Source organism: Sylvia atricapilla, chromosome 8, assembly GCF_009819655.1.
Source record: "Sylvia atricapilla isolate bSylAtr1 chromosome 8, bSylAtr1.pri, whole genome shotgun sequence".
In the NCBI taxonomy this organism is placed as follows: Eukaryota; Metazoa; Chordata; class Aves; order Passeriformes; family Sylviidae; genus Sylvia; species Sylvia atricapilla.
In genome coordinates, this window is record NC_089147.1 from 5904438 (window position 1) to 5919818 (window position 15381).

Genomic DNA, 15381 nt, shown 5'->3' on the forward strand with positions numbered 1-15381 from the left:
CCACCACTCAAAAGGCCAGCTACAGCATCCTCTAAGGGATCTGTACTTTACCCAAAACTTACGATGTCTTCATGAAAAGCGTGTACAGTAAGAGAACAGGCAGACACAGAGAGCCACAGACAGGAACATTTACAAATGACAGAGTGCTCACCACCACAGGTCATGTCCCATCACTTCTCACCACATTGTAGTGGTTGTTATGAGGGTTAGGAAAGGAGCTGCTTGTCAAATAACACTCCTTCACTGCTAAAAACAACGTAGAGTCGGAGCACAAATTACACCCAGGTCTGTGCCAGTTGTTACAGACTGACTTGAAAGCCTAAGCATTTGATTATGTTTTAAATATCCAGATACCAGCCTGGACAACTGGACTGATTCTTCCTATGGGCAGGTTACTGGATGGAGATGAATTACTGGATTCTTGCTTTTAGTCTCAAAATAGAGGTTCAGGACCCTGCAAGAATGGTAAAAAACAGTAAATCACAACGGTGAGGAGAACATTTTAAAAACCCTACAGAATTCAGAGTTCAGTAAATGTTATTTATGACCTCTGTGCTTACCCCACTGATATAAAGTGATTACTAATATTCCTGCATAAGCAGTAAGCTCAGCCTTTGGCTTATTTCTCAAAAGTTAAAGGAATTGGCACCAAATATGCTTTCTTGTGCTTTTTAGCTTAGAAGAAAAAAAAATACATTCATGGCCAGTGGATTCAATGGAAAAAGATGGTGACTTTGCCATGTTCCATTAAAAAAAATAGCTTCATTGAGCTTGAACTGAGCCTTTGCCTCCTGCTCAAATTTTGAGGCTTCCTTCTTTTGAAAGAAAACAAAGACTTCGTGTAGAAGATCAAGACAGTGGCATAAGACAGGAGCTGCTGGAAAGATCAGTGCAAAGCCATGTCAAGCTAAAGAAAGCTTCTCTCTAATACTGAAATGAATGAATAAAAGCAACAAGACCTGAAGTTAAGGAAGAGAAGGGGGAAGAGATTCCCCTTCCCTTAAATCAAACATGAGCTATGGCATCAAAGTAAGCATTAAGCACAATCAAAAATGGGGGGGACTTAGTGCCTCACCCCAAGGAGTGCTTTCTACACTGCTAAATCCTGAAATAAGTAGGTAGAAAAGTAGGGGCATGTCAATTGTGGCTCCTTATTACGGTCTGCAGCAAGCGTATCAAGCAGGATTTGTGGTGTGGGTGATGGCTTAAGAGGGAAGAGATTAATATTTTATACAGCAGAAGTATCATGAAGCTGTTCCAAAGCATGGACAAAGCATGCAAACAAAAATGCAACTGTGGCCACTGTCAGTGTCTATTTAAAAATCTGTTTAAGAGCTGAATTTGTATCCACTGAATGGTGTCAGGGAATGCAGCGGCATTATTCTCAGACTAAGACAAAGAGTATAAGATTCTAGTTGTAAAATTAATAGCTGTGTTTACAAGGTCTTTAAGATGCTGCCTATTTTTACTCAGTGAATCATTGCCCTTCTTTACAAAGTATATTTCATTAATCTTAGCAATGAACTCAAATCTCAGCGGAGTTGCTCTGCTTACATACCAAATCTGACGTTCTAAGTCTAAACTATTTGTCACAGTATTCAACTTTAATAAAATCTGTATTTATTGGAAGATACCATTTCCTCACATTCTCTTAAATCAAAACAACTGATTCCTGTCAAACTATTTCTCTCCCTCTTCCCCCTCCCTAGAGGAAAACAGTAAGATTTATAAAAAGCAAAAGTCACTCCTGTGCAACATTTTGCAATCCTTTGCAAACTTAGCTTTATCCTGCAGCTGAACATCATCTAAGATCAAATGAAACTTCATCTGCAATGAGATATTAGAGGAGTTAATACATCACTTGTTTGTGTTCCTTTAAACACAGTCCTTGTGATTTGCAATCAGTCCAGATGAAAAGATAATAGCAATAGTGCACATCTATGTTAGCGAAGCATCTGCAAATGTCATCACCTTTTTAATGAAACAAGCAAAACCTCCTTAAAAAAACAGTCTTCCCACAATTATCTGCTGGAAATAGGCATCAGGCCCTCTAACTACTTACACAAAATGTGACTCTTTTTTTATACAAGAAGGCAAGAGCCAGGAATGTGAAGAATTTACTTTCACTGATGAGCAAGTGCTCAAATTGCCTCTGTCAACAAATTGTTCACCTCATGCGCCTGTTCACGTCTGAAACTTAATACCTGCTTCAGTGTTTATAAAATGCCATCTTCAGCTGGTACCTGCACTGGCAGGTTGATGCAGGCAGCATTTCTACATTCCCCCTTTCAAGATGTGATGCTGCATCCCAAGACCTGAGCGATAACAGCGAGCACAGAGATGAACAAAGGGCAGAGGTCAAAGCTTTGCTGCCTGCCCTCCTTGGTATCTGGCCCTAGAAACATGCCAGACCTCTCACATTTACCTCTCCCCTGCACAGAATGCACATTTTAACAGAGTTTAATATCCAGTAGTTAATTCCCTATTTTAATGTCTTCTCAGCTCATTGTATCTGAAAGCTGAAATAGATTTTTTTTTTTTTAATCACTAAGTATTTTTTAAAATTGAGGCCAGGGACTCTGAACAAAAGCATGCTCTGTCCTCACCTTGTAAAATATTTCTGGGCTTCTAAACAAGCTTCATGTCTTCACACAGCTGGTAAACGTTTGCCTGAAAATATATTCCAACAATCCCTTTGACAAAGATTTGTAACATATAGACTCGAGCTTCATCTTGGAAGCGTCATTTACACAGCACACCCATAAGCTCTAAAAAGCTGCCTTCTACTTATTTCACTCTTAGCAATTACCAGTTTGTTTATATCAACCACCACACAAAGGTCTTGGAGAGGTCACTCAATAAATAAAATTTCCCTATCTGCTTTCCCAACTATGCTGACGGAGCCAGAGTTTACTTCCTTCACTTGCCTCCATGAATAATCCCAGTGTCGTGGTATTATTCAAGCCATAAGCTGCTAATAAGCAAGGATAAATTATTAGCAACCTGAAATGCTGGCAAGGTTAAACATTAACTTGTTGTGCAGTCAGATTACAGCATTACTTTTAGGCAAGCTCTGCGCAGCGCAGGCTCCTACCTGTGCCACCTCCACAGCCCTTCGTGGCCTCTGGTATTTATGATACACAGAAAAGAGAGATGTGTTCCCCATGAGAGCTGGAGGCAAACAGCATCCCAAAAAAGGAAGAGAAAACAATATGCTGAATCCATCAAAGATTGTTACTTCATAGACTTTTCACAGCCAAATAAACATTCTGCAGCTGGAGGTCTGTATGAGCCAGAATAACAAATGTCCCGAGACCTGCTAGAGATTTTGGATTAGGCTGTTGGATGAAAGAGGTTGATCCTGTGCATGCATGCATGGACAGAGGCAAGTATTTAGGGTACAGGTCCTGAAGAATAATTACCTGAAAACACCTTTCATTTCCTTTTTTTTTTTTGGTTCCCATGACTGGCAGGGTTTGGGGATGGGGAGATTTAAGTTGGGTTCAGTTTTCAGTGTGTTGTGGCCAGTGGCCCACTGGCAGGTATCAGACTCCTCTGGGGCATTAGGAGTGATCAGTGACCTTACAAGAGCCTCAGAGATTCGATGGGTACATTTTACAGAGCCCATTTTAAGGGTGTTCACCTGGGACCTTGTCCCTCAGCCCTTGGTGCAACCCTCATTTCTTTGCCAATCTTCAGTTGTCTCAGGAATGGCTCCTTCAAACACTGCCATCAGCTGGCAAATTCCTACATTTCTCATTCCCTTTTCCTCTCCACCTCTGGGAGAAGTTGGCTGCACTCACAGCTGCCTGGGCAGGTGGATTTTTTTGACACTTTTGAACAGTGATTTTCATGGCAGTAACTTTCCCCAACAATTCTAAAGACACTAAACTGTTTCTGCAGAGGGGACCCTGCTGTGAGTCAGTAGCAGTTGACAAGATGGAAAATCAGGGATGAGAATTTGACAGTGGAGCAGGGCTGCTCACGGGGTATCACAGAGATCTGCAACAGGACTCAGACTGTTCAGTGTATTTATAAATGGTCTGGAAAAGAGATAAATAACAAGATGGCATCTGCTGCCAAGATGAATTTCTTCAGGACAGTGGTAACAAAAACAGCCTGCAAAGAGTTGCAGGAGTATTTTGCAGTCCTAAATCACTTAAAAATTAGGAGGAAAAAAAAGCTGTATTCTGTGTCAGCACAGTATTGCTCATGAAGGAAAACAACTCTTGCTATATCCACCAAACAATGGGCTCCAAATTAAACATTGCAGCTCAGGAGACAAACTCCCGAGGTCACCATCAAAAGGCCCAGTAATGAATACTTGTGGGCAATGGGGAAAAAATGCAAACAAACATCAAGTCAAAACGGTGACAAGAAGAAAGTACAAAGTGATCAGGATCACTGTGCCACTGCCCACAGTGCACACCAGTGCCAGGTAGTTTTGGTCACCCAGTTTAAAAAAGGACACAGAATGAGAAGATGCAAAGGGACAGAGATGACAGACTTGGACCTTTCAGCCTGGAGATACACTGTTTATAAGAGGAGATGATAAAAGGTTATAAAATCATGAATGGTCTAATGTAAATCACAGAAGAAATGAAATCAACATATTAAAAAAAAAAAGCAAAACCCAAACCAACACAGCAAAAACCCAGAAATATTGGATTGATTTGTGGATAATTCCCTTTCTTCCCCCTCCAAGACACTTCCACATCTTCACAATGACTGCTTTCTGAGGCTGCCAAAACATAAGTCATACATTGACCAAGTCCCTCATGAAGGACACGTGGGGAAGCTTGCATGCTTTTGTTACATGATGGAACTCATTGCCACAGAAAGCTGCTCAGGCCAAAAGCAGAAATGTGATCCAGAAAATGGATTGAATAAATTCACCAAGGAGAGATCCCTCTGTTAAGCCCCACAGGGTAAAGCCACCTTCTGCTCAGTAAGTCCCTTGAATGGGAGGCTGAAAAAAATCAGCCTGAGGAGGGATTGTGATACCCACACCTTTCCACCTGCTGCTTTTCAGTGACTTGTGATGAGATTTACTTCAAATCCTTTTCTGTTCTATCACCAGCTCTCTAAACCAGAGTGCTAAAGTTTTGTGGGTTCTTTTTTTCATTCCTGTCTCTCATCCAGCAAAATTGAAAGGAGATGCACACCAAACCCACCAGGCTTCCAGGACAGGTGTATGGTAACCCTCAGAGAACCTTACATCATATGTAAATCATCTGGATAGTTCTTCCCAAAACTCTGCTGCTGCTGAAATAAACAAAGCACAAACTTTCCCAGATGCGTGCTTCATGAGGAATTCTCACTCAACGTATGATTTATAATTTGGCATCCTCAGAAAACACAAAACCATGATTCAAAGATGGAATGTAGATGTGGAATTGCTAAGGAGGGAGATAGAAAGGGTTTATTCATGGATTAGTCCAAACTCCCGTATTCGTAAGCTTTTTCACAGCTTCCAAATGTTGCACTGGGCAACTATCCTTCCTCTCATAGTAAGATTAAGGATGAATGTCCAGATTCCCTTAATTTTCCGTAACTGGTAGCCAAGTAAAATTTCCTCCAAGTAAAACTTGCAGGGTGAGCAGTTGCATTTTTGTGTAACAAAAGAAGAAAAGGAGGTTGTTCCATTGATTTCTGCAGGAGAAAGGTTTGCTGTGCAAGTAGCAAGACCATCCCTACAAAAAAGCAACCCTATTGATTTCCAGAGTGCTTTTCACTAAAACCTCTCCTTCACAGAGACCCAGAGCACTGGGAAAATAAAGAAACCACATCTATAACAACCAAAACTAAAGAAGATGGAAGAGAAAACATTGTCTGGAAGAGATTACCAATATAACCTTCACCCCCAAGAAGAAACAAAATCCAACCTAACAGTGAACAGGAAGATGAAATCAGCAGAAAGCTAAGGACAAGCATTAAACACCACCAATATGAATGAATATGTATCTACATACATCTACATCTTCCACAGATATTTTGGCAACCTTGGCTAAATGATGATTTAGCCTGGCATCCATTCTTTCCTACTCATCTGCTTGTTCAAGGTGTCAGTTCCCTTGCACTGCCTACGGGAATATTTTGACGGAAGTGTCACACAGGACTCACTGGTGCTCTTTTCACTTGGCATCATTGACATCTTCCCTTTGTTTCTGAATCTCCTCTTCTTCCAGCTGCATTTCTCTCTTTTTTTTATTTTTTTGTTCCCCACAAGAGGAGACCTTCCATCAGTGCCTTCTGCAGATTCTGCCAAGCGAACGCCACTGGAATGTTACAGAATTTCTCCATCCTCCTGGCAGCCAGGCCCTTTCCTGGGGCACACAAGATAAAATTGAGGGAGAACTCTGAGGCAGGCAGAATCTAAAGCTGTAAATAAAGACTTCCTATAGAGCCATGAAGGCCTCTCATAACACATGCATGGAGAGGAAAAAAAAAAAAAAAAAAAAAAAAAAAAAAGAACAGTTTCAGTAATTTTAGCCAGGAGCCTTGTCACGCAGACTAAACACTGACCAAAGAGCAACCAAGGATAATAGGAGTGTGTAAATACATAAAGCCTTACATGTGGCCAGGAAACTGACATTTAATCCAAACTAATTAAATGTGTTTTAAACAGTACATCAAAGACTTCTCAAATTCAAAGGTGGTGTCAGAAACACAAGACAGGGAAAATAAACTAGACAGAGAAGTGGGAAGAACAAAATATGGGAATTTTGGTCTTGAAAAATTTAGACTACTCCAGCAGGGAGAGAAAATAAAATCATCCAAATTTATTCACTGGCAGAACGATACTAGGAAAAAGGGATGGGTTCAGGAGCACTGGGAACCAGCAAACAGCATCCAAAATGTCATCATTCCCCACACCCACACAAGGTAAAGATTGGCTCTTTGAGTACTGAAGCAAAAGAGGTATTGTATGAAAAATACGGTAACTTCTAGAACTTGCAACATAACCTCAGCCTACCAGGAAAAGCCAGGCTCATAGTGAAATCATGCATTCAATGGGACCCAAGAGAATACTCAACCAAGGCAAAAAATAGCTGCTCCAGCTTATTAACTGCCTCCCAGGCATCCTGGGGACAACAGGGAGCTCCAGCAGCAACTCCAGAGGGAGAAACTGCTCAGCAATACCCTGATGAAATACCCAGTGTGTCCTGCCCCTTCCCCAGGGCCCAGCCCCACCACAGAAGCTGTTTTGGCTGGATGAGGTGGGGCAGGGTGAGGAGCAGGTTGAGCCTCCCTGAGCGTGGCCAACCTGTCCCTGGGCACGAGGAACTCACTGCCAGGAGGGAGCTGGAACTGAGGGCTGAATGCACAAAATCTCAGCTGGGCCATCCAAGCTGCACAGGCTGGAAGAAGGAAAGAACAAATCCTGTTCAACTCGACAAGACCGTGACTGGTGAGGGAACAGAAAGCACCTGGAAAAATGAAAACTGTACAAAAGGGATTGCATGAGTAAAGGAGATGGGAGTAAGGGAAATTCAACCAGGAAAAAAAAAAGTAATCAAGATTTCTTGGGCTCATTAAAAAAAAAAAAAAAAAATCTAAAGAGACAGACCCATAAATGGAGTAATTTTGATACAAAAATGTTTCATACCTTAAAAAGTACATGGCAAACCAGGGACAAGATGATGTAGTAGGCTTTTCCCAATGGCTTCCAGCAGTTTCCCTTTAGCTCTATCCATGTGGTTTTACTGCCTGGAACAGCTCTGCTGCAGTGAGAACTGCCTGATCCCTGAGCACAAACAAGCTGCATTTCCAACCAGCAAGCAGTGCCCATGCAGTCCATGGGACTACTCATGCATAGCAAACACATCCCTAGGTGCTGGAAATGATGGATATAGACATTTTTCAGCCTTGGCTGTACCACCAAAATCTTATCTGTGAACAGCTCTTCTCATCCTGGAACACAGACAGCCACCCTTCCTTCATTCACCGTTTGTGTTATTTGCTCCCAGCTCTGAATTGAGGCTTGAGTACCTGTGTGGAATTCTGCTCCTTTCAGCCTGCCCTTCTTCCCTGAATAACTGCTTCTGACAGTTTCTTAACCATATCTGAAAGGACTTTACATGAGCTAGAGGCAGCTGAGCCAGTTGAACAGCCTCATCCATCTTCCTCCTCACCTGTGTTTTGCTCCATCCTTTCATTTTAACCAGGCGACTTGGTGCATTTTTTGAATTAAGTAAAATACCCACCATCTTTGCAGTGTTTTCTTTAGATTGTTTACTTTAATTTGGGTTTCTCTATTTAATCTTTTTCACAAAGCCGTATGCATTTTTAAATCTTCCAAGGAAAATAATTACAAAGATAATCCAGCTGAGTGTAATCAAACTGCAGGGTTCTTTATTTGCCTGGCCTTTTAATTTAATTTCACATCCTGTGGTCTTAAAGAAATATTGGGATTATATCATCTTGTTATTGTTTAGATTACATGCCAGTAAAAATAGGGGGTAACCAATACTTTTCTTCCCCACTGCCGCACAAAAAACTCATAAAGCAGACAGAATATTTTCAAAATAAAGATGCAGGGGAAGATCTCAGATGAGCATAAGTTAGATCCCTAAGTCCCAATTTTCTGGCCAGAACCTGTGTTTATTTGGTTGGGTTTTTACATAAGCACAGTAACTGCTTTGATAAAACAAGCTGCTTTTAAAGTTTTTCAGTGCCACAGTATGGATCCTGATGTGATGTTGTAGCTTTCCCTGCATCCATACAGACCAGAAGTCACTCACAGAGTGACACGGGCACAAAACCAGCGTGGGAGATGAATCAGTCAGCCCAAGAACAAAACCACAACTTGTGTCTCTACCCATGCAGGAGGACCCTGCCCCCACCCTAGCAGTCAGTTTTGAGGTTTGTGGGATCAGAACACATCTGCACTACAAGTCTGACTACACAACTGGGGCTTCAGACCCTTCCCTGCAAACACCAAAGTCCTCAGCACCCAGGTCTTCACCCTCTGAGCTGGGAGGAGATCTTTAGCAGCTCTCAGCTGGCACAGCAGTGCCTGGAAAGGGAGCTCGATTTCCAAGAAGTCAGTCAGGATGCAATTGTGGGGTCTTTGTCGTGTATTTTTTTTCCAGGAGTAACACACTGTGCTGTCCACAGGTACAAAAGGAAAATGAAGCAGAATCAGCCACCAAACAGGTGTAACATACCCCCAGGGCCTAAAGCACTAAAGTCAGAGCTGCTGAATTCCTCTTAAGCTGTTTCTCCTTCAAAATGAGGCAGCACGTGGCAATCCAGACTCACTGGGGACAAAGGCATGGACAGGTAGGGCTCATCTTGGGGCAGGACTGTGTTTGAAACTTTCATTCTGGAGCTGTTCATCACATAGACAGGTTGGTTTAGTCCATGTGCTGCTGCTCTGGCAACACTCAGTAGAGCATCACTAAAACCACCTCTTTTGGGTGCTTTTGACCAAGTTCTCACAGTATTCTCAACTAATACAAAAAAGAGTCATAAAGTTATGTCAATGTCTTGTGTAAGTGCTGAAAATTCTTTTCTGACTGGATAATTTCAGCAACACTAAGTTAAAACCTTCTCAGAAAAAGAACATACTGATAACAGAGACAGGCAGTCTCTTCTTAGATTTATTATTTTGCACTTAAGGAAAGCAATCTCATGAGATTAATGGAGCAGATGTAAGTAGTTCTACTCAAACCTCCACGGTTAACATTTGTACTAAAAGTTTTACTACATAATAGGTTCTCTGTGTTAATAACCTGGCTCACTACTAAATATTTTTTAAATGCCTGCAAACCCAACAAGACAGATAGCAATCAGGCCATAACAGTTCCACACAACTGCACAGGAAGGAGCATGGTCCTCTCTCCAGTGAAAAGATTTGGATGGAAGAGCTCTTGATTTCTCCAGCATTGCCACACCCCCAGCTCTGCTGCCCATGTCTGCAGACTGGAGAACCCCAGAGTGTCCACCAAGGGCACAGCTACAGCTCTTCACCTTGCTCTGCATCAACCCTGCTTTCAAAAAAACATAAAAAAAAGAATCCCACAGGAAATATATTTCAAGCCAGTTCTACATACACACATTTGCCCTAAGCCAGGTGTGGCTACAGAACTAATTCCCTTCTCTAAAAAGAAAATTTGAAGTGATTCAGACTTAGACATTCTTTTCAGAAAGGCCTGAAAAATTCCTCTTTTCTGAATTTCCTCGATTAAAATATAATGAGATAGTCTTGACTCTTCCAGGTACTTCTTTTTTCCCCAGCCAGAAATTGTTCCAGGAAACTAATTTTTCTAAACTACTGCTTAAAAGCACCCTGTTGCATCTGAAGCGATGGCTGACTCCATTCTTGAAATGCTTTTTTTGAAAGCAATTACAGTGGTGAGCTTCTCTTGAACTCTAAAAATAAAACTAAAGTGAGACACCACATGGAAGCTTCCTCTGCTTACAGTGTTCTCCATACAAAGCATTTTGGGTTTGCATCAAGGGATGGAGGACAGGACCTCAGATTCTTCATTCAGTGAACTGGTTAATGAAGTTGCTATAACCATATTCTCCATGGAGCTTTGGCTGTCACTGTAGCCACCTTCTTTCCTTCAAAATATGCTTTTCATTGTTCTCCTGCCCTTTTTCCAACTGCTCTGCAGCCAAGTTCTTGGAAAGCAATCAGGCTTCAAGTTTAGGATTTATTGCTAGTCTTTTGCCAGTACGGACACACACAAATCTCTCCTGTGATCATCCTGCAAAAGCAAGCTAAAAATACAGCAATTTATGCACAGGCACATTTTGCATGTTATATGGCATCAGCGTGCACTCATCAAAAAATCCTGAGTATAAAAGGCCGCCCCTTTTGTCTAGGCCATTAGAAGGCTCTGCTTGGGTGCCATAAATAAGTTTATTTTAGAATTCCAGCCTACCTAAAAAGGGAAAAAAGCATTTGCATTGTGTTTCAGTGGTTGAAGATTTTTTTTTTTTCCTTTTACATGGTAAACTTTGCGCTTTAGAAACTCCAGGTTTGACAAAGAAAATAAAATAGTTCATCTTCCAAAGTGGCTGCTTTAAAACCAATGACTAAATTAGACATCACAGTTTTTAATGAAAACTTCAAAGGGGTGAGAATTGTCTTTTTGTACAAATTTTTGAAGGGTTTTGCAGTAACAGAGTCAAGCTGTATTTCTGTTTTGAAATGTGTTTCAGGTGGTCTGAGGAAGCTCATGCCCACAGAAGCAGCAGGAAACATCAGGGAAGGTTGATCTTACGGCTAGGAGAGAAGGGTTCATGAGGAAGAGGAGTTAGGTAATCACCATGTCTTGGTCATGCTTTTCAGACCATACTGTTTATTTTTCACACAAACACTGTAGTTTAATTATCAGTCTCTTTGAAAGACTTGTCTTCGATCAGCTTATTGCTTTTGACAGGCAAGGGTAGATTCAAGACTCTGTGGATACAATTTAAATCTTTTCTGGATTAGGACTGTTAAAATTCCTCTGAGACTTTGGGAGAACTCAGTTCTTGGTCTCTCCTGGCTCCTTGTTTCTGATTATGCCCTCTGTGAAACAATCACAACTTGGGAAAGGGAACTGGGGCTCATTGCCCAACCTGGACTGGTGGGTCTCCAGTACCCAGGGCTGGGTGATGCTGTACCTCAGACATCACTGCTGAGACTCAGGAACAAGAAGGCTGATGAAAAGAAAGGTCAGTGAAATGGCTTTAACCTGACAGAGGGCAGGATTAGATAGGATGTTGGGAAGAAATTCCTCCCTTTGAGGGTGGGCAGGGCTGGCACAGGGTGCTCAGAGAAGCTGTGGCTGCTCCTGGATCCCTGGAAGTGTCCAAGGCCAGGATGGGGCTTGGAGCAACCTGGGATGGTGGAAGATGTCCCTGACCATGGCTGGGGGTGGCACTGGATGAGCTTTAAGGTCCCTTCCAACCCCACCATTCTATGATGCCATGAAGATCCAGATAAATGTTTTACCACCTCCTCATCTGGGGTTCTTACTCAACCCGAAATGACTGCAATTGTTACTGTTTTGATTTGCTTTTTATGACTCTCATCTTTCTTGTCTTCCCTTCTCAGCTTATTCTTCTCCCCAGGCAATACTAGATAGTTCCCAAATACCTATTTGGTTCCTATAATTAAACCAGATGTATTTTCTATTCAGTCTGAAAAGGGATTAACGATTTGTGAAATGAGAAATTATAGTTGAGGAAAGAGCATAAATTTACTCCTAATAAATAATGAATGGACTTTCAAATGCAGCAAATCTCCATTCTTACATGTTCAAACTGACAGACATCTGAGTATAACAAGTAACTTATGTGTAATTTTGTGTCAAAACCTTCATATTCTGCAAAAATATTAAAATTTCCTGAAATTTATTCTCTGCTCAGAATTATTCACTGAAATGCATTTTTGTATGTGAACCACATTTACTCTTTTTGTTGCTCTAATAAGATTACTCATGTATCACATGGCCTCAGTTAATTCTGGGTGTGCTTCTCATTGTGATCATCAGGATTTAAGTGCAAGTATTTGTGTAGCAGTTATAAAACTTGCCCCCTGGTATTTCAGCTAAAAAAGCTCACTTTACATCAGGGGTGAAGGAACTTAGACAAGGGACCACAGGAAAAAAAAAAAAACCAAACCTACAAACACTACCAAGGCCAGAGCAAAAGAGTTGCAAAATTTAAACCAATATTTGCAATAAAACATTGGTAGTGGCCACTCAGCCCTACTTCTGACTCCCTCAAACTTCCTCACTACTGGATTTCACACTGCAGCTCTACCCAAACCCCTCTCTGACATTCCCCTTGCAATTCTGACAAAACAACTGCCTTGAGTAACCTTTGCAGAGTGGATCCCATCATTTTTCTTCTCCTAACATTAAGGACCACATTGCAGGCACCAGCCAGCATATGGTGGAGCTAATACAGCTTTTAATTTTGACTTCACAAGTGGAAACACACAGGCATGTACTTGGCTTAGGCAACACGTTCACCCAACCAAATCTATGGATGGAGTCTGCAGGACCTGGAACAAATTTATTTTTAGATACCATAATCTTCAATATACTAACTTGGGTTTACTCTTGGTCTAACATATGTTGTCTGCCTTCTTAATCTGCAAGAAAAGCCAGCTACATTACTTGCTGCAAATTTTAAAACAACTTTACTCAAAGCAGCTTGCAACAATAACTGAAGTATGGCAACCTATCTCATACAGGAATAATATTTTATACTTGTGGCTCTGATGTCAGGTACATGATTTGCCCTTTGTTCTTCACTAAAAAAAAAAATCATATCCCCTCAAAAAAAAAAAAAAAAAAAAAAAAAAAAAGCTTTAAAAATTAATTTGCACCAGGCCTCAAAAAATGTTGTTGGAGGTTCATGCATGGTTTAAAGAACAGTTGGAATGTAGTTTGGAGGAAATCTTGATAAATTTCTGCCATTTGGATTACAGCTAACAGCTTCTTTAATACAACTTTAACACAATAAAGCGACATGACTGTAACCATCTTCCTGAGAATGGCAGAAAAGGACCATAAAACTGAGCGGCACATTTAAAATTACTTGCAAAATATCGTCTCCCTGTAAACAACACACAATAACTGTAATTAATACCAGTCCTTTAAAGTATTCCTAAAGTCTACTGAAATCTAAACCGGCAGTGTATGAGTGGAAGCAACAACTGCATCCTGAACAACATTAAAAATGACAACAGAAAATAAAAGATGTCCATCAGAAGTCAAAAAGTTATAATCCACTGATCTGCTGAATGGGGTAACACCTTTGCCCTTATTATTTGTAGAGCTTTTCTGGGAGGATCTCAGGACTTTACTCTTTAGCTAAGCCTCAAAAGTTCAACAGCCTGCGAGTTATATAAACACTATTTTACAATTTGAGTGATTTTCCCAGCAAAAGGACCGCTCCAGGGGCGGACTATTTGAATGATCTCTCTGGCAAAATGAACGCTGCTTTTACTCGTAGTTCCACAGCTCCAGAGCGGCCGAAGCTGAAGCCCACCCAAGCGGCGCCCAGCCTCGCTCGCAGGCAGCTCCAGCGCTTCGGCGGACAGCGGAGAACACGCCGCAGGTTGTACCGCACCTAAAAACGCCTGGTCCAGCAAGCGCTTCCAGGGAAGAAACTCTGAGCGAGAGCTTGGAAAAATGCCTTATTTTAAACAGCAAGCAAGTAAATAAACACAAACATAAAAATGGGTTGGAGCAGACAGAAGGCGATCGCGTCTTGGCAGCGATGCCGCAGCCCGTAAGACGTGTTGCTTGTGCGCGGCGCTCCCGCTCCAGCCGGAGGGATGCTCCCGGGCGGCCGGCGGCTCCGCGGGGAGCCCCGACCCCGCCGTGCCCAGCGCCCGGCTCCGCGCTCCGCAGCCGCGGGAGGATTTCCGCCCGCGCGGGGAGAGGAAACCGCGTCCGCTCCCGACGAGGGGGAAAGAAAGCCCCGAGAGCCCGATCCTCCGGCGGCGGTCGGGGTTGGGCTCTGCGAGCGCTCGGGCTCGGGACGGGGATGCCGCCGGGAGACCCCCCGCCGCAGCCGAGCGTCTTTCCAGGGCGCCCCGCGCCGGCGGCTCCGGCATCGCCCGGAGCATCCCCGCTGCCCGAGCGCGGCGGCGGCCGCGGGGGACAACCCCCGCCCGGAGACCCCCGCGCCGCCCGCGGCCGGGGACTGAGCCCCCAGCCCCTCCGTCCGGCTCCGGCCGGGGACAAACACGCTCTCAACAATGGGCATGTTTGCAGCAACATGATCTCACCTAATAACGCCGAATAAGGCAATGACTGTACGGGGAAGCGATACGATCCTGCCGGTCTCACCACACGGCGCGGAAAGCTATTTGCAGATTTGCTAAGCCCTTTTGAATGAATGCATCTGCAGCTGACCTTTAACAATAGACGCTGAAATAGCACAATCTGTGGGACCAGATTTGAGGGGGGGAGGCGGGAAGGGGGAAGGAAGAGATGGGTGAATATTGTAATCTCTGCAATCTCATTCACTTCCTTTCCCAAACCCCCGCGCACAGGGAAAAACAGCGGTATTTTCCTTTTCGCCGGGGCTCTGTCTCAAACAAGCCGTTTACCAACGCCGGCGACAGCCACATGGCACCTCGACAGCCGCCGCCGGCGGGACCGGCGCGCATCCCCACCGGTGCCCGCCCGCATCCCGCGGGCATCGCTCCGCGGAGGGGCGACTGCGACAAGGATGCTCCAGCCCCCTCTCCCCTCCCGCCGCTCTCTCACCTTCCCTGGCTTTCAGCAAAACGGTGTTGGCAACGATGTTTTCCAGCTCCATTGACGAGCTCGGGCAGCGCAGGCAGCGGCACTGCAGCAGGACGTCACTCCGAGGTGCGGAGGTCTCCGGGCGACCACCCGCCTCCTGCCCCTAGCGCGT

General features: G+C 43.4%; 1 protein-coding gene across 1 annotated transcript in view; it reads right to left on the reverse strand.

Moving 5' to 3' along the window:
- Nucleotides 1-15381, reverse strand: part of GRK5 (G protein-coupled receptor kinase 5) — a 154429-nt gene extending 139048 nt beyond the window's left edge. The window contains exon 1 of the mRNA XM_066323495.1: nucleotides 15231-15381. Within this exon, the coding sequence (XP_066179592.1) occupies nucleotides 15231-15282 (52 nt within the window). The 5' untranslated portion in view covers nucleotides 15283-15381. The remainder of the gene's footprint in view (nucleotides 1-15230) is intronic.